Consider the following 18755-nt stretch of genomic DNA (forward strand, 5'->3'; position numbering starts at 1 on the left):
TACCCTATCACAAAACAATATATTTTTTATATATCTCAGATATTCAAATTTAGTTTTTATGTAGTTTATCGCTATAATAATGATAATATCTATCAAATGTCGACCCTAACATTCTGCATGGCTACATGTCAACATTCTGGGCTAAAAAGAGAATTTCAAATATTTTTTATCAATAATCATAATTTCTCCAGATGATATACCAAATGAATTGAAAAAAATAGCTAAACCTATCTTCTGATTTTGTTTTGAACATATTAAATATAAAATTGTTGAATGAAATGAAACCATTGACTATATTTTGATAAAGGTGACAATAACATCTACAGGGTTTCCTTGTCAGTGTAAACACAGGTGTATATTCAATGTGGCAGTGTATGGACATTTCAAGGTGTAGTCAGATCTATACATTTCCAAAGCTGAGATTATAGTACTGAACAGATCATTGCAGAACAGGATTCTCAAGTTTAATTGAAATAAAAGAATTGTAAGCCTCTTCACTACCCATTCCTTCTTTCTACATAAATACTGTATTCGACGTAATAAGCGCCCCGCTCTAATAAGCGCCCAAGGCGATATTTGCTAATATATTGGCTAGTGAACAATCCCAATTAGCACCCCTTCCGATTGATCAATGTACACAAGACTTATTTATTCGCGTATAATACACACGAGTTTGTTATATGCACCCTTAATAAGGGGCAATTAAATTCATGAAAAATATGTCATATATAAACATTTCATTCTGTCAGCATAAACCACGAAATCTATCTTTCAACCAAAATAATATTCTAATAAGAGCCCCCTATTTCTTATTTTGAGAGCGCCCTGAGCGCTTCTTACATCGAATACGGTATATCTTAACTTATATAATAGATTTCCACTTCTTTATATAATGTGAAGTTTCAGTACAAATGCTAGCTAGAACCTTTATCAAGTGATGAACTTGGTAAATGTACTATCATCTGTGTAGACATGTTCCATTGAAGGAATACAAAATTTGAAATCCACAAGTCAGCTTGATATCGTCATTGATACTACAGCTTTTTAACTGCCACTTGAAGATAAATATATTAAACCAAAAAGTTAGGGATCATGAATATTTGCGGTTATCTTTAATAAAATTGTGTGCTCAGTCTTAACTACAAACAGATATTCCCCAAAATATTCAAGATCCCTAACCTTTTTTATTCAGTATATGTTTATATATAGAGAGAGGAATGTTTGATAGTAAAAAGATCCTTTTTTCCTTATTTTAATCAGAACTTCAGATTCCTGTGATATCAGTCAGGAAGCCAACAGCATTTATGGCCTACAACATGTGAAGAAGAAAAATAATTATTGGTCATATTTCAAATGTTCTGACACATTCAGACTAATTTCAATTTGTTCTACTTCAAAATCTTTCTTCCAAACATACAAACAAATACCTTATAGTGTATCACTGTCTGTGATCTGAATTAACCATGTGGTACATGTATATGAAATAGAAGTCTTGTTATTGCTACCAGGTTAATGTTCCTGACAGTATTTGCAAGGCGATATGGCAGTTAGGATGTATTACCGATTTACAATGCATATTCATGGAATTGACAGAGTAGGTTATCAAGAAATAACAACTACATATACACACATAACTGTAAGTACCTAAAAGTAACATACATATTGCAGATTCAATATGAATTGCGTGTGTGTGTGTGTGTGTGTGTGTGTGTGTGTGTGTGTGTGTGTGTGTGCACGCGCATAGGTCAAGTAGAAAGACACCTATCAAAGACCGACAAAAGTTCTGTATATTAGCACTATCAGACCATGTTATACAACAGCAGGGTAACAACAAGAAGGCCCTGGATAACAGGCAAACACAGCACAAATATAAACCATATCAGATGTAATTAGCACCCTGGGCAAGTCAGAAGCACTTATTGGGAGCATTTCTTACAATACAGTTACACCCGTTAATCTGGACCCTTGACTAACCATGTCAGAAACTAAAGGAGCACTTATAAGGAGAATGTGTTACAATACAGGGACACTTTGTTAATCTGGACCCTGGACTAACCATGTCAGAAACTAAAGGAGCACTTATTGGGAGACATTCTTATAATACACTGAAACCTCATTAAACCTTATATGTAATATTACAGTGTAACCACAATTCTAAAATCCAGAAATTTGTTAATCCAGACAAATTGACAGTGATTGACAGGATCCAGAATGACAGGGTTTCATTGTACAATGTTTCATAGTTTGACATCCTTGACATAGCTGGTGACTTGAGAGCTCATCAGTTCATAAGGTAGGATTCACTGGAATCATTGTGTTTGGTCAGGATTGCTATACTCAATAATATATAAGGTACTCTTATCAGAATGTATGCAAGTATGCAATGATAAGATATAAATAACAGTGATAAATAAATGGGGTGGGGGAGAGTGCTAATTATACCATGTACGGTAAGTTTGAGTAATAATATATATATAATAATTCATGTTTGCTTCTTGACCAATGCCTCCTTTTCTGATTTGTTAGGTGTGAAAGAGGTAGGGACATGCTCAAGCTTGACCAATCACACAGCATGACTAGTTACACAGTCAAATATTTCAACCAATCACTTGAGAGATTAGTTACACATTCCTTTTCGTAACCAAACCTGGTAGACTAGCTAAGCACTGGCAGAGGGACTGAGTTCCTCGCTTGTCTTGGCTGCAGTACAGTAATACTTCTTGTGGGCCAAGAAGGTGGCCAGGTACGTGAAACTAATATCACAATTCTTGCAATACTTTGGACCTTTTTCTGTCTTTGGTGAGGTGGGTTCAGGGGAGACAACTGATGTTCCCACACTCGAGGGTGGAATCAGGAAGTATGGAAACACAGGCCCGGAAGGGAACATAATGGAATGTGGTCCGGAGCCATTTGACATGTCCTTCCGGGAAATATCCGGAGAATGCCTATCGTGCCCTGATCCGTTGGAGGCTCCATCCATGGGCGATTTGGGTTGAGATTTGATAGGGGGTGATGCGGGAGGGTTGAGCGGGGAGAGATGGGAGTTGGGGGACACACGAGAGAATGGAGATGCTCGTACACTCTGCGTACCATCAGACTTAGGGGTGTAGGATCTGTCCTGAATGTTTTCACGCTTTACATTCTCTTTATTTGGACTGGAAGGGGAAAGATCCCTTTCTCTGTCCTTATCTTTCTCAAAAGCAGCATCAAATCCAGGGTCAATAGGTTCCTGTTTTATGTGTATTATCCTCTCCTGACTTGGAGGTCTTTGCTCGGGGGTGGGAGATGTCTTGAGGCTTGTAGGACTAGGGCTTGACTGTGGAGGTGTGTGGATGTCCTTCATGTGAAATATAAGGTCTTCTTTTGACTTGGCCAAGTATGAACACTTGTGGCATTTGAGCAAGTCCTGCTGGTATTTCAGGGCCATCTCATGGATTCGCATATGGACATTGAGGAACTTCAGATTGGGGAAAGCCTCACGACACACCGGGCAGTGTTGTGTTTGTTGGAGTGAACCAGGGGAGAGGATGTATTCCGTCTTTTCAAATGATTTACGAGATCTGCGTCTCTTGTATGGTTCATTCTTTAATCTAATCAGCTCAGCCTCCATGTCCACAGGGCCATGGGAGGTCTGGCCATTTGTCTGAATGGGCATCAGCGCTGGTTCTTCATACTCTATCATGCTATCGTCGGTGAACTCTTCACCATTGTCAATATGACTTTTTCCATGCATTCGCATCCCCCGAACTGTGTTGCCACGGTAACCACATACAGTACACCTGAATGCCCTTGTTGGCGCATGTACCTTCATATGGTCTGAAAGTCTGGTATCAGTCTGAGTGACGTAGTCACAATGTGGACATCTAAAGAGCGGCATGGTTGTGGACTCGCCACTACACAGATGGAGCTTCAGGAGGCGCGATGTCGTGAACACACTCTCGCACCTATCACATCGGAAGTCCACAATTTCTGGGGTAACTGGTGTTTTAGGTGTAGGAGATTCTTCCTTAGATTCAGTAGCTTGAATGACTATGGAGTGACCACTATCCTTACCATGTGGGCAGTAAAACTCTTTGTGAGCCTTCAGAGTGCTTGCTGAGCTGAACTTGATCTTGCAAGGGACACAAAAGAAGCGATAATAGATATCCTCAGATGAATCTATGTCTGCCTCTGCTTCCTTCTGTTGGTCAGTGTTAGAAGTCAACATTTCCGTGCGTGTTGGGGAACCGGACTCGGAACTACTCTTTGGGCTTCTCAAACTCTCTGATTTTGGGGGAGAGGAAAATTTTGCCTTTTTCCCTGAACAGTAGTGTTCTCTGTGGATGAGATAGTTTTCGTGTTTGTAAAACACTATGTTACAGTCACCACATTTGCTGATGGTCGCTACAGCTGTGGGAGGCTGCAGTGCTGCAACTGCCTGGGCTGTCACGCCTGCCACAGACATCGGCAGGAAGTGGGGGGCTAGGCCCTGTAGGTACGGACTTGTTCTGTGTCGTATATGCTCCGGTGACCTTGACCGAGATGACAAACTTGGTGACGTGTTCTGTGGTGACTTAGATCTTGAAGCTAGCTGGGGTGACCTTGAACTTTCGTGAGGTGATCTTGAGTGGTTGGAGGTAACAGATTTCGGGGAGGTTAAAGGTGGAGACTTGCACTCTATGAGTGAGGGAAATTCTTTGAGAATAGCCTGACTCGTGATGAGTTTGAGAGAGTCTTTTGCCATGTTTAAGATCTTCTTTGGAGATTTCTCTTTCTCAGGACTGTCGTCTTTCTTTGTGCTCAAGTCCAGAGGTTTTTCTGAACACAATGCAGCCGATTTTGACTTCTGGTGTGCCTCAGTTGGTACTTTTGTTGGAGACAGAGGAGGTTCTTTCAAGGCAGCAGATGAAGAACACACAGGAGGAGGAGCAATTACCGGTTGGACAATCACTGTTGGCATGGTGATACCCATATCACTGGTTGCCATAACAGGAGCAGCAAATATAACTGCCGTCTGCCCTGGCATTACAGCAGCAGATGACACAGCAGAAATAACAGTCTGTGTCATGATTGGCCCAGAAGGGAGGAAAATATTCCTGTGTGGCTCCGATGGTTGTGAAGTAGGAGAACTATGAGATGACGTGCTTTCAGCTCCGATTTTGTCTTCCCACGACTCTTTCTTTGGGGTTTCCGATCGGTCAGATCCATTTCTTTTGTTGCAGTAGAATTCCTTGTGACCTTTGAAAGTGCTTAGAGATGAGAATTGTATATTGCAGTCTTTGCAGTAGGTCTCACTTAGGGGTACCGGGACACTCCCAACATCATCAGTGTCGTCTGAAGGTCGGTTGTGGATGCGGCGGTGACGGTTAAGGCTTGACAGTTTGTCTGCTGTGTATGAACAGTGGGGACATTTGAACGTTTGACCCATTTTGGAAACTTTAGCTGGTGGAGAATCTTGATCCTGTTTATAGGAAGAACCATCACTCTCCAAAGGCCTTTTTAGTTTTGATTTCTCGTCTTCATCCATTGCCACTGAAGCATCTGGTTTAGAGTCTGAAATAAATAGGATCTTTGATAAAACTTAGGTCTGGCAGGTTTTGTCGTAAGTACTTTTACTTTGTATTTCTTTCTACCACACATCAAAGAAAATAATAGGAAGGATACGACCAAAGCATGTAAATTTTCATGAACCAAAATTACCTCATTTACCATGGCATTCCTCAAAATTTGTCTTGTTTTTATTGGATGGTATTTTGTCATATTCAGTGTTCAATAGATAGTTTGCTATTTTATTAATAGTTATGCCCCTTAAAGACACACAAAAATTTGTTTGAAATGGAACACATTTCTGCAATCTGTCAAATTTCTTGGAAATTTTTCAGTGGAATTTTTCAGGAATGGTTTGGAGAAGTCAGGATCAGGTCCATCTCTTACCCTCGTCTGTGTCATTATCGTCAGCGTTCTGACTGCTGCCTTCTCCCTCCCTGGCAGTTTTCTCACCCAAGTCTGGGGGCTTCTTTGAACAGTAGTATGCTAGATGACCTTGAAGCGTCCTTGGACTACTGAATCTCACACTGCAGAATGGACAACCATAAATAAGGGCAGCTGAAAATAAAAATAAACCAGGCATACTCAAATGTTAGCACAATGAGACCGTGTTAATATGCATGGTCTTGATGCCTTCAAGATTAGCAGAGTTCTAGATGTTAGTGGATGTCTCACACTGATTTTAGCAAAATTGCAGCAATATGATGCAAACACATGAAGAACAAGTACAAACACTACTTGGCTCTTACTCTCTGACTCACCCACTCTCTTGCACCTGCACCCACACCAGCAACCATAAGCTACACCTATGCATCAAATATTGCTGAGCAAAAACATAATCATAACAAAACTTGAAAGATAGACAGTATTTGTCTTGAGCAAATACATTTGCATTGAGCGTATTGAGAGTTAAGTGGTAAATGCAAGGGCTAATTTTGACATTGTGCTCACCATGATTTGTCGGTGACCTTGACCTTTTTGACACAGGTGCTGGAGGCGGTTCTGGTTTGACTGGTTCTTCCTCCTGTACTGGTGGCAGGGGAGGGGCTGGTATTGGGGACTCCGAATGTGGAGGGGGAGATTCATTTTCTACATGGTACAGGAATGAGCCAATCAGCTCTGAGCCTTCCTCCAAGTCAGAGACAACCTCACACCATATTCGGTCGCCTGAGGAAAGAACAGTGACAGCTATGTTAAATTTCACTCTGTACAAAGAAAAGAAAAGTTGTTTAAGAAATAAAGTTTGCTCTACCCCCTGTGTAGTGTAGTTTTGCCTTGAACTAAAAAAGTGCACTTTATTTGCAGGGTAAACTACTCTCGACACCTTGGATCATTTAGATAAGCATCTTAGAAAACACAATATTCACTCAGCAATATTCCAGCTAAATGACGGTGGTCTGTAAATAATCAAGTCTATACCAGACAATCCAGTGATTGACGTCATGAGCAAAGATCTATGCAATTGGCGCTGGAAGACATGCAAGTCAGACCAGCCGATACTGTTAGTCGCTTCTTACAAGAAGCATGGGTTAACTGAAGACCTATTCTAACTCGAATCGTCACTTGTACCAATCATTGAGCCTTTGTCTTTGACCCAGTACCGGGATAAACAACAGCTTCCTCACCTTCAAGATGTACACAAGTGTTTTTGACAGTGTTGTTGGTGGCAGTTCTCAGCAAGGCTAGCCAGGCCCCAGACTGAGCGGTCACATTCACAAGTATCGGCTCCGTTTTCCCAGAAAACTGAGAAATAAAATATATCTCATCACATATTGCTCAATAATTGCTAGTTTTATGACTGAATGATCAAGATGTGCTTAGAAAATTGACTCCTCCCTTTGAAAATACTATACATATCTAGCAATGGATTTTCCATCAAAATATTATAGCGTTTAATTCAGATTCAAAATTCCCCTCAGAGGGTTCATAGTTCATATATTGTTGTAGCATAGACTTGATATAATTATGAGTTTAATCATCTGCAAGAAAATGGCATAGAATTTAGTAGAATGATGTTCACCTGTAGTATCAAATCGCCAACTCTGACTTTATCGGCTGAGGTTACCTCCCCTTGAAAGGGTCCCAAACTGCTTCCAGCTTGGAGTGGAATGGCACAACAGACCACCCAGCACACAGCCGTGTTTCCGTGCATTGTTATCTCAACTCGTTTCAAATACAGAACATCTTTTGGCAGCTGCAGTTGATTTGCTAAGCCCTGTAACATTGTCGGACTTGATGAATCTGTATTTACTTCCTGTTTTACTTGCACATTTTCCATGTCTGACATATTGTTTTGATCTTCCTTCCCACCAGGTGTCTCTGTATGGCGGTCACTCGGGTCTAAGTCAGATGGTGTTGGCGACTGGATGCAGCGTGAAGATAGCTGGGTGATTTCCCCTTGATTCTCCCCCTGGTGGTGACTACTTGTAGGACTCCCCTCGCCAGCTGTTTCCCCATTTCCTGAAACTGACAAAAAATTCTCATTTGAAAATCTGGCTTGAGTGAACCATGACATAAAATTGACTTTAAACAGAAGAAGAAACCATTGAAAAACTTAATTTGATTTCTTATAGCATTATCAGCCCTAGGGAGGATATGAACAAGACACGTTCAAGTTTCCATAAAATTTGATATATTGATATAATTGCCCTTTACCATATCACTGGTATGGAGATACAAAAAGGTTATCTTTACACGGTAAATATATATACGGTAGCTCTATCCCTACAGTTTTATTATTTCACTATTAGGGCACATTTTATCTTTTCTTGATTACCGGTAGTCAAGACAAATTTAACATCTGGTTTTACCAATTTCCTTGTTTAATATGTCAAGGGGCAGACACAAAATTAATATTGTTTTGATTTTAATTTACTTCAAAAAACACTTGAAACAAATGTTTCAACTAAAGGTTTACACATTAAATGTTAAAATAATCACATTTTCAATCTAAAAGAGCATTTTTATTCATGTATTGAAAAATTTAGTGTAGGCTGGTCCATAAAGTAAGAAACAGACTGGTATTGTGGCATCGTCCAAAATTCAAGATACCTAGTTGAAAATTCAAAATAGTTGAACATTCAAGATAATATCTCGGAAATACAAGAGACAAAGCTGAAAATTCAAATTGCTATCTTGAAAAATTCCAGCTAAAATAATTTTGTGGCCATAATGGGTTTTCATGGAAATATTACTTTGGTGGAACTGTAAACCAAACTTTTAACATAATGTATCACACACAATGCTTTGTACAAGTCATTAGTTATAGGATAGGATTACACATATCACTTGTAACACACCTCATATCATAATCTAGTACATTGCATGGTTGAACAGGAAACTTGCTCAGTACACACCTGGAATATCCAAATGAAAAAAACAATTTTTTGTTATGAGAAGCAAGTCTGTCGTTTTCTACGTATCTAAAAATGTAATCAGTGTTCATGGGAAATAAAGTGTTTTCGTTTGATGCAAAAAGAACTTTCATCTTCAAAACATGAATCATAAACTTAGATTCTTTTTTGTTGAAATACCAAATTGATTATATTATCAGACAAGAGATACGTTGTGAAATTATATGTTATGGTATCATCAACGAACTCAGAATATTCAAGAATGCCTATCTTCGCCACCAAATAGCATCCCCTCCAAGCATACATTCAGTTCGATTTAAATGTCTCTCTGATATTTCCCCTCCAATCTGAGAGATTAAGACATAAGGAGTTATACTAGAGATTTATCTGGTAATTAAATTGCCTCCATATTTGATAAAACTCTCTTAAAGTTTAAGACAGCACTTATCAGTTAGATAAACTGTTTCTGAAATAGGGAAGCATTGTTGCGATGGGCACTGAAACAGTTTTCAAAAACATCACAATCTGTTGGCATTTGAAGAAATAAAAAAATTGCGGCATAATCTGATATGTTAGGTTAAGAAATAGGCAAGTCAGTTTGTGTATCATTGAATATAAATGATGGTCGTCCAAAGATGAAGAGATACGCCTGCTGAGGGCTGATTGCACGGATTCTTCGGTTCAAGCATTGGTTCACCCGTTAGTCACTATCGCAGAAAGCTCCTATCTGGCAGGCAAACGTCAGCTACAGGCCATAGAAAAGTAGGCTTGGAAGTTTATGATACGTGGGGTTTGATAGACTTCATTAATGTTTCAACAATTACACAAACGGAGAAACAAATTTTCATTGCATGAATAAGTTAGTATCCTCATTATCAAGCTTTTATAGCTTGCCAAGTTAATGTTCTAGAAACATGGAGACTTATCTTGCTTTGATATTTTATACATATGATTAAAATATAACAATTTATGTTAAATTCATAGAATAGAATATTGAATTTTCTCGAAATGTCTCTTTTATGATATCTTATTTTCAGGGAGATAGTGAAAATTATATTACAGCATTCAAAATTTGAATTGGGTGTCATTACTTATTTCTTAACAATGTTCATGGATCAATCTTAAAAAAAGATAGATCCGTTGTCTTTAAGTTGGTAAACTTTCAAAGAAATCAATGTATATTGTTTTGGTTGCAAATGTTACAAGAGTCACAAGATGACAAATCCCCCCTCCTCCCCCTACCCCTCCCTCAAAGCAAAAGGCACTACTTCAGCCCCTGGTTAATGTATGCAACAAATCTGGATGAAATGTATGCTCCAAGTTATGTCTGGAAACGAAATATGGACACACAGCCGGATGGACCGACAGATAGACCAGATGATGACTACATCTGCTTGCTTTATATGCTGGGGGGATAAAAATGATTAGAGCTCTAAGAACCATCTTAGCATTTATGTATCATGTAGTGTGAATGGAGCCTTTTTCACATTGGTCAGATTCAGAATATACAGGATGATTGAATTAGCTGTGCAGTCAGGCATTTCAGAATCATAAACAGACTGTCGACAATGCTTGCCATCAGGTTCAACAAGAAATCACTTGGTTCTTCATGTGATTGTAAATTGCCGATGAATTTAATTAGTTAATTGGTGAACTCTCATTTAGAAATTGCTGCTCATGAAGACAGCTCCATACAAATACAGATACACATGAAAGGAGTTCTGTAGACTTACTGACCAGTTATGCAGAATTAAGTACTGGAAATTCAAAGATCTCAAATGGTATGAGAGTAGATCCTACAGATAGTGAAATAGCTGTCAACTCATACACTTAAGCTTACTTAATTATTGTTGAATAATGTATTGTTTTCAAGTCTTTTGTTACTTGAGTTATTTGGTTTGTAAACTTGATGAACTTCATATACTACTCAAAAAAGATTAAGGACAATCTGATTCTTTCCTATTATAGTAGGTCTGCCATGGCATAAAAAAGATTAAGAACCATCCAATTCCTTCATATTAATGTAGTTACTCATCATGACAGATTAACTATAGTAATATGAAAGAATCAAGTGGTCTTCAACTTTTTTGAGTAGTCTATAAAATCCTTCAACAGTTCAGGGCCTTCCATCAATTATCATCAAACAAGGAAACAAACACGCTAATACCATACCATGTAATAATCCCATATGGAATAACCCTACACTGGACTATTAAAACCATTTACTCTCCTGTGACAAACAAAAACTCATCAATTAATCCTTATCATTTTGAATTTACCAAATATATTTTGGCATGAAAACTTCAATATGAGCAAATATATTTGAATTCATTGCTCTACTTTACCAGTCAGCTTATTGCTTTGATTGGAATTCTAATCTACTAGAGGTGAAACTACACACATAACTCAACAAGAAAACCCGTTATCATACTCACAGATCATTTGACAAAGCCTTGCCCAAACCTGATAATAAACTTGCCTATTTACATTATGTTGGGAGTTACTTGTATCAGATTCTGTTAAATAATTTCTGCTCTGTTACTCGAGATCATATCATCTGAGGCTATCAACAAAATTTGATACTGTTTACTTGAAGTTTTTAAAGAATTCTTTAAGTAAATAAATAAGCAAGTGTGCTCAGCTATAGATTTCAGAGACTGGCTTGGTTGTATGTGTAAGTTAACTGAGAGAATTTCATCTCTTTCAGGGAATCTCTGATTGCTTGAGATACACACTTGCACAATATTTGCTTTATAAAGTTGTTCAAGTTATGGAATGCCATCTCAATACAAGGCGGGAAGTGGCAGGTTCATGTTTTCGGATAATAAGCCGAATCAGTTAAATTTTATTAATGGCATTTAGATAACAACTGACAAAAAATAAGAACTTGATTTATCCTCTCCAAGCCATGATGAGTGACTCTCAACATGAATTGAAACGACTATAGAGACAGATAATTAGTAATCCTGCATTATTCGTATTTTTTTCTGTTACAAAAACAGCTATGATAACACTTTTGTTTCTACTTTAGAATATCTGTAACAAATTGACAGTTTACTGACATTCTTTCTGCAATGCAAATTGTTATCTCATGCATTAATTCTGAGCATGGGCATTATGAGGGTACTGGCTACAATGTAGGGCTGGGGAGAGTCCAAATTTAAGAGTCCAAACCCGGGTACCTACTGTAGGTCTCAGGAGATGTCTCAAAATGTCTGATTGGGAACATTTTTAGCATAGCCCTGGCAAAACATATATAGATACACATATTAAACAATGTGGTCATTCATACACTGAAGTTGAATTCAGTTATATCTTTATTCAACCATATGAAAAATCAGAAGGAATGGGTGCATAGTCAGAAATGCGATATCACCTGACTAACCACAGGTCCGGGTAGTCCTGTGGGTACCTGGGTCCTACTCAGTACCCACCCGACCTGGGTATCCGAGTTACCCATCCCAGACCTACTACAATGATCAAATCTCACAAATGCACATGCACTACCAACATACAGGCTAGTTCAAATACAGCGCAGATATCGGAGCACAAAGTTAAACATTCTCATGTATTATGAATGTACAGCATGAAATTTCAAAGCAGTATATTTGTGCTGTATTTATTTTCATGTATTTATTGATTTATTTTAATTTCAGACTGTATTTCAAATCTCAGTACACAGTTTTTGTTACTTTGATGCTGTATTTAAAGTCAGATATATTGGACATCATTACAAACAATTAAACTTGCCTTCTTCGCGGGCTCGCACATTATTCCTTACGAATGTCCACTTACTTGTGCATTATCACGATACTATAATATATATGTTAGAATATGTAAACAACTGTACAACAGTCAGATTAAGAGACATCGCCTAAGCCAACACTTACACCTAACGCGATGCCATGAACAATTTAATTGCTCTGGAAGCTCAGCACACATTATTAGCCAAACAGTATCAGGTTCTTTAATCAATGAAAGTCAATGCTTGCATGAAGCAACAATTAAATAAAAGATCACATTGTACTGTCCTTTTACTAACAGTTCCAGTAAAGTAAACTATGTATATAACGAACACGCTTATAACGAACTGACTGATATAACAAACTTATTATTTAGTCCCGGTTATTTGTATATATGCTGTATATATGCGTATAATGAACTACGGTTATTACAAACTAAACTTAGTTATAACCGTACTTTACTGTATACTCAACCAATATTTTCCAAGTTACTTCTACGGATTTCAACACGTTAACACAAATAGTGAAACACCATTATATAACCTCTTATAAAAAAATATTGAGAAAATAAAGTATAAATACATGTCATGATAAATACATATCCTTCACGATACATGAAATTATTATTCTACCATAAACTTGGAAATTACTTGATTCTGATTGGTCCATCGGGTTATCAAATCACAATAAAACCTCCTAAATCAGCATGTTATCAATATCATGTACATGTGCAACTTGAACAGCAGCGACTCTGAGGTACTGGATTTAACACAGTTTACTCCATCACCTCAATGCCTTACAGCATTTTACTGTCTTCCTCCAAGTAAGCACATGCTCTCTAATCTGAGATTAACATCGTGTAATTACAGGAAATTAGAAATTTTAAACACAAAATCAAAGTACGCACTTGAGTAGAACAAACAAAATCTTTTTTTTAAAATGTTACCTCCTTCAAAGCTTTAAAAATGCCTTCAGTTACAACAAGGTGCAGAATAACATTCCATATGAGAGAAGCTGTGCTAAACATACGCATCTGGTATCAAAAGAAAATTTGGGATCCGGTTATGTCTGGGTGATAACGTCCATTGTCCTGCCTCTACATAATGCCAGCATTTTTCTGCCTCAAATATTCCCTATCGTCTTTCATTCTGCCTACCACTCAGTCCAGGAATTCACATGATGTGTTTATTTTTATCGAGATAAATATGATAAAGGTAATCTCTGACAGATCAGGTTCAAAGTCCATTCTCAATCTTTTCTTTGTGGATAAGCTCAGATCTCTATCAGAAACACTGAGATTTTAACACAACTTCAAAGCCTAATGAATGCCTCCCAGCCCCTGTCTGATGGAAAGTTTACTTATATCTACTGGTGTGATCAGGTTTCCCCGACACTCATTGTTTAGTGTTGCCCCCTTCCCACTTCCTTCTCTCCAACATGTGTCCCCCTCTTTCGGTCCTCGTCATTACTTGTCCCCCTTTAGTTTCACCCCTATACTTGTCCCCCGCCATTTATATACTCCCCAATACTTGTCCCCCCTCACAGGAGGTACTCCACCCATAATTATCTCCCACTTTAGTTTGTCCCCCATACTTGTCTCCCTTAGTTAACACCCCAAACTTGTCTCCCAATACAAACTCCCCCATACTTGTCTCCCCTTACTTACTCCCCGATACATGTCTCCCCCTCAGTTACTCCCCAATACTTGTACCCCCCCCCGTTACTTTTCCATGTTATCTCCCACTTTAGTTACTCCCTCATACTTGTCTCCCTTAGTTAACACCCCAACCTGTCTCTCCCTTACTTACTCCCCCATACTTACTCCCCCATACTTGTCTTTCCCTCAGTTACTCCCTCATACTTGTCTCCCTTAGTTAACACCCCAACCTATCTCTCCCATACTTACTCCTCCATACTTACTCCCCCATACTTGTCTTTCCCTCAGTTACTCCCTCATACTTGTCTCCCTTAGTTAACACCCCAACCTGTCTCTCCCTTACTTACTCCCCCATACTTACTCCCCCATACTTGTCTTTCCCTCAGTTACTCCCTCATACTTGTCTCCCGGAGTTAACACCCCAACCTGTCTCTCCCTTACTTACTCCCCCATACTTACTCCCCCATACTTGTCTTTCCCTCAGTTACTCCCTCATACTTGTCTCCCTTAGTTAACACCCCAACCTATCTCTCCCATACTTACTCCTCCATACTTACTCCCCCATACTTGTCTTTCCCTCAGTTACTCCCTCATACTTGTCTCCCGGAGTTAACACCCCAACCTATCTCTCCCATACTTACTCCTCCATACTTACTCCCCCATACTTGTCTTTCCCTCAGTTACTCCCTCATACTTGTCTCCCGGAGTTAACACCCCAACCTGTCTCACCCATACTTACTCCCCCATACTTGTCTCCCGGAGTTAACACCCCAACCTGTCTCTCCCTTACTTACTCCCTCATACTTGTCTTTCCCTCAGTTACTCCCTCATACTTGTCTCCCTTAGTTAACACCCAAACCTGTCTCCCCCTTACTTACTCCCCCATACTTGTCTCACCGTTACTTACTCCTCCATACTTGTCTTTCCCTCTATAACTCCCCCATACTTATCCCCCATATTAGTTACTCCCTAATACTTCTCCCCCACCCCTATATACTTGTTCCCGCACTTTAGTTACTCTAGTCCTATGTCTTACACAAAGTTTACCTACATCGGTGTTTACGGCCTCTTGTCCCATGTCTTACACAAAGTTTACCTACATCAGTGTATACGGCCTCTTGTCCCATGTCTTACACAAAGTTTACATTCATCAGTGTATACGGCCTATTGTCCAAAGTTGTACACAAAGTTTACCATCATCAGTGTATACGGCCTATTGTCCAAAGTTGTACACAAAGTTTACCATCATCAGTGTATACGGCCTATTGTCCAAAGTTGTACACAAAGTTTACCATCATCAGTGTATACGGCCTATTGTCCTATGTTCAACACAAAGTTTACCTTCATCAGTGCATACAGCCTATTGTCCCATGTCTACACAAAGTTTACCTACATCAGTGCATACAGCCTATTGCCCCATGTCTACACAAAGTTTACCTTCATCAGTGTATATGGCCTACTGTCCCATGTCCTACACAAAGTTTACCTACATCAGTGCATACAGCCTATTGCCCCATGTCTACACAAAGTTTACCTTCATCAGTGTATATGGCCTACTGTCCCATGTCCTACACAAAGTTTACCTACATCAGTGCATACAGCCTATTGCCCCATGTCTACACAAAGTTTACCTTCATCAGTGTATACGGCCTATTGTCCTATGTCGTATAGCCCGCCAGGGAGTTAGCGCAGGGAAGGAGAACACTGCCACTGCTATCTTATCAGTTCATGGCTGCCCAGCCCTTCCACTTATCAGCCCTTATCATATGATTGTCAGACTGGTTTTCATTTTCCACGCTACATGCATAGCTTGGGGGAAAGTCAGCTAGCTGCAGAGCATGGAATAACACAGGCACGCACTACTCAGATTAATGCTGTAAAACTCCCAAAGAGTATGCATTGAAATACAGACATTAATTTCCTTAATTGCTCACAATACACATCTGACATTTCAGTTATTAGTACATTTGGCCAGATATAAAAAGAACAAGTTAGCGTTTACATTTATGATTCATTTGATGTCATCTTTCGATGACTTTTTAAACAAATTAAATCATTGTGGGAATAGAAACAGTTTTGTAAATTCAAACGTTTGTCTAAGTAGGTGTAAAAATTCTCATGTGAAAATTATTTAACAGCACTGGGAAAGATTTGTGCTTGTAGCTGTTCCTGCCTCCCTAACAATGCTAATCACAACAATCTGGTCTAATTACTGAGGGCAATTACGCATGTTTATCACCTCTCGTTACTCCACACATCTGAGAGGATGACCTCAAAACTTGTTTAAGATAACCATACTGTAGAGTCAAGCACTAGATCAGACAACCCTATGCTAATCAGTTCATAACCACAACCAATAAACATGATGAGTAATCTTTCCACCTTTATCTTGCTATTCTGAAATAAAAGGTTAGATCTTAGTAGAGAAAGAGATAACTTTCCTTATGTTATATCAGAAAATCTTTGTGCAGCGGAGTAAAAATAACTCAAAATTATACCAAGAATGTAATAAAAATATGTATCTTCTATTTATCAGTTTACAAACTGCAAAATCTTTAAGTATTTTTGACAAATCACACAGTAAAGGAATTACCACATTTGAGATGGTCAGTGCCAGAAATGGACAATAGCGTTGGAAACAAACGATATAAAGTTATATGGATTGTGGCATTTGTATTATCTTGGGCCAGAGGGGTGGAGGAGTGCTGCAGAGTTATCTCCCCTAGATAAACCCTCTGCCAGACTGATTGTAATCACTGGACTTGACATAAAGCATGCTTATCGCGCTCCCTGTGTAGGTTTTTGCAGCACACACCCATTACAGACTATCTTGCATTCCCCAAGGAAGGGGGAGAACCACTTGATTCACTTCAAACCTTTTTCAGATCTTACTGGAGATATACACTTGAGTTGGCTTGGAGGCTATGTAATGATGCTAGGGCTGTCTCCAACACAAATATCCCCTAAAGGAATTCTTTAATACATTGAACAAACATATATGACTTATCAGTTAAATAATCATGTCTCCAATATGGGTCCTGCAATGAGCATATATAACAATAAACAGGCACAGTAAAAGAAACTGGCACGATAAAAAAGTGTTATCTGATGTGTCGTTTATATCAGACAAGCTGGCCATCAACATATGCAAGAGAATTGCATAAACTGAAGCCAAGGTGCCTTGCCAAGATGCCCATAAATACCTTTGTGGAAGAGGGCGTTTATTGGTGACATCTTTTTTGTTCCTTCCAGAGAAGTATTTGAATCCTTTTTTTAACAGTGAGTGAGTGAGTATGGTTTTACGCCGCTTTTAGCACTATTCCAGCAATATCACGGCGGGGGACACCAGAAATGGGCTTCACATATTGTGCCCATGTCGGGAATCGAACCCGGGTCTTCGGCGTGACGAGCGAACGCTTTAACCACTAGGCTACCCGACCGCCCCTTTTTTTAACAAATTGTGTGAGTTGTCAGTGCTACCGGTATAGCAGGACATGCTGACCTTTTTCGCGAACACCTGGTGTCATCACTGATTTTGTAGTGTGTGAACACCTGGTGTCACCACTGATTTGTAGTGAGCGAACACCTGGTGTCATCACTGATTTTGTAGTGAGCGAACACCTGGTGTCATCACTGATTTGTAGTGCGAGAACACCTGGTGTCATCACTGATTTGTAGTGCGAGAACACCTGGTGTCATCACTGATTTGGAGTGTGCGAACACCTGGTGTCATCACTGATTTGTAGTGCACGAACACCTGGTGTCATCACTGATTTGTAGTGCGCGAACACCTGGTGTCATCACTGATTTGTAGTGCACAAACAGCTGGTGTCATCACTGATTTTGTAGTGCGCGAACACCTGGTGTCATCACTGATTTGTAGTGCACAAACACCTGGTGTCATCACTGATTTGTAGTGCGCGAACACCTGGTGTCATCACTGATTTGTAGTGCACGAACACCTGGTGTCATCACTGATTTGTAGTGCGCGAACAGCTGGTGTCATCACTGATTTTGTAGTGCGCGAACACCTGGTGTCATCACTGATTTGTAGTGCGCGAACATCTGGTGTCATCACTGATTTGTAGTGCGCGAACACCTGGTGTCATCACTGATTTTGTAGTGCGCAAACACCTGGTGTCATCACTGTTTTGTGATGTGCGAACACCTGGTGTCATCACTGATTTTGTGATGTGCGAACACCTGGTGTCATCACTGTTTTGTAGTGCGCAAACACCTGGTGTCATCACTGATTTGTGGTGTGCGAACAGCTGGTGTCATCACTGATTTTGTAGTGCGCAAACACCTGGTGTCATCACTGTTTTGTGATGTGCGAACACCTGGTGTCATCACTGTTTTGTAGTGATCCTTTCATATAATTTTCATCACTAGTTTGCCTTGTACGCCCAGGGGAATCAGTTTGGGTGGATGATTGAGACTGGTTATTCTCAACCATTGACATTTTATTTGAAGTAA

The 18755-nt window shown here is 39.3% G+C and overlaps 1 protein-coding gene across 2 annotated transcripts in view; it reads right to left on the reverse strand.

Moving 5' to 3' along the window:
- Nucleotides 1-737: 737 nt before the first annotated feature.
- LOC124137536 (zinc finger protein ush-like) overlaps nt 738-18755 on the reverse strand; it is a 53278-nt gene continuing 35260 nt past the window's right edge. Inside the window, exons 1-6 of one of the 2 annotated variants that reach the window (XM_046503877.2) lie at nt 15911-16199; nt 7547-7992; nt 7152-7269; nt 6478-6693; nt 5914-6084; nt 738-5532 (exon numbers count right to left, since the gene is read on the reverse strand). In XM_046503877.2, coding sequence (XP_046359833.1) covers nt 2660-5532; nt 5914-6084; nt 6478-6693; nt 7152-7269; nt 7547-7813 — 3645 coding nt within the window. In that variant the 5' untranslated portion in view covers nt 7814-7992; nt 15911-16199 and the 3' untranslated portion in view covers nt 738-2659. Of the gene's footprint in view, nt 5533-5913; nt 6085-6477; nt 6694-7151; nt 7270-7546; nt 7993-15910; nt 16200-18755 lie in introns of those variants that run through there. The other variant, XM_046503876.2, reaches the window with a different exon arrangement.

This window comes from Haliotis rufescens, unplaced genomic scaffold, assembly GCF_023055435.1.
Source record: "Haliotis rufescens isolate VD_foot unplaced genomic scaffold, xgHalRufe1.0.p SCAF_19, whole genome shotgun sequence".
NCBI classification, from domain to species: domain Eukaryota; kingdom Metazoa; phylum Mollusca; class Gastropoda; order Lepetellida; family Haliotidae; genus Haliotis; species Haliotis rufescens.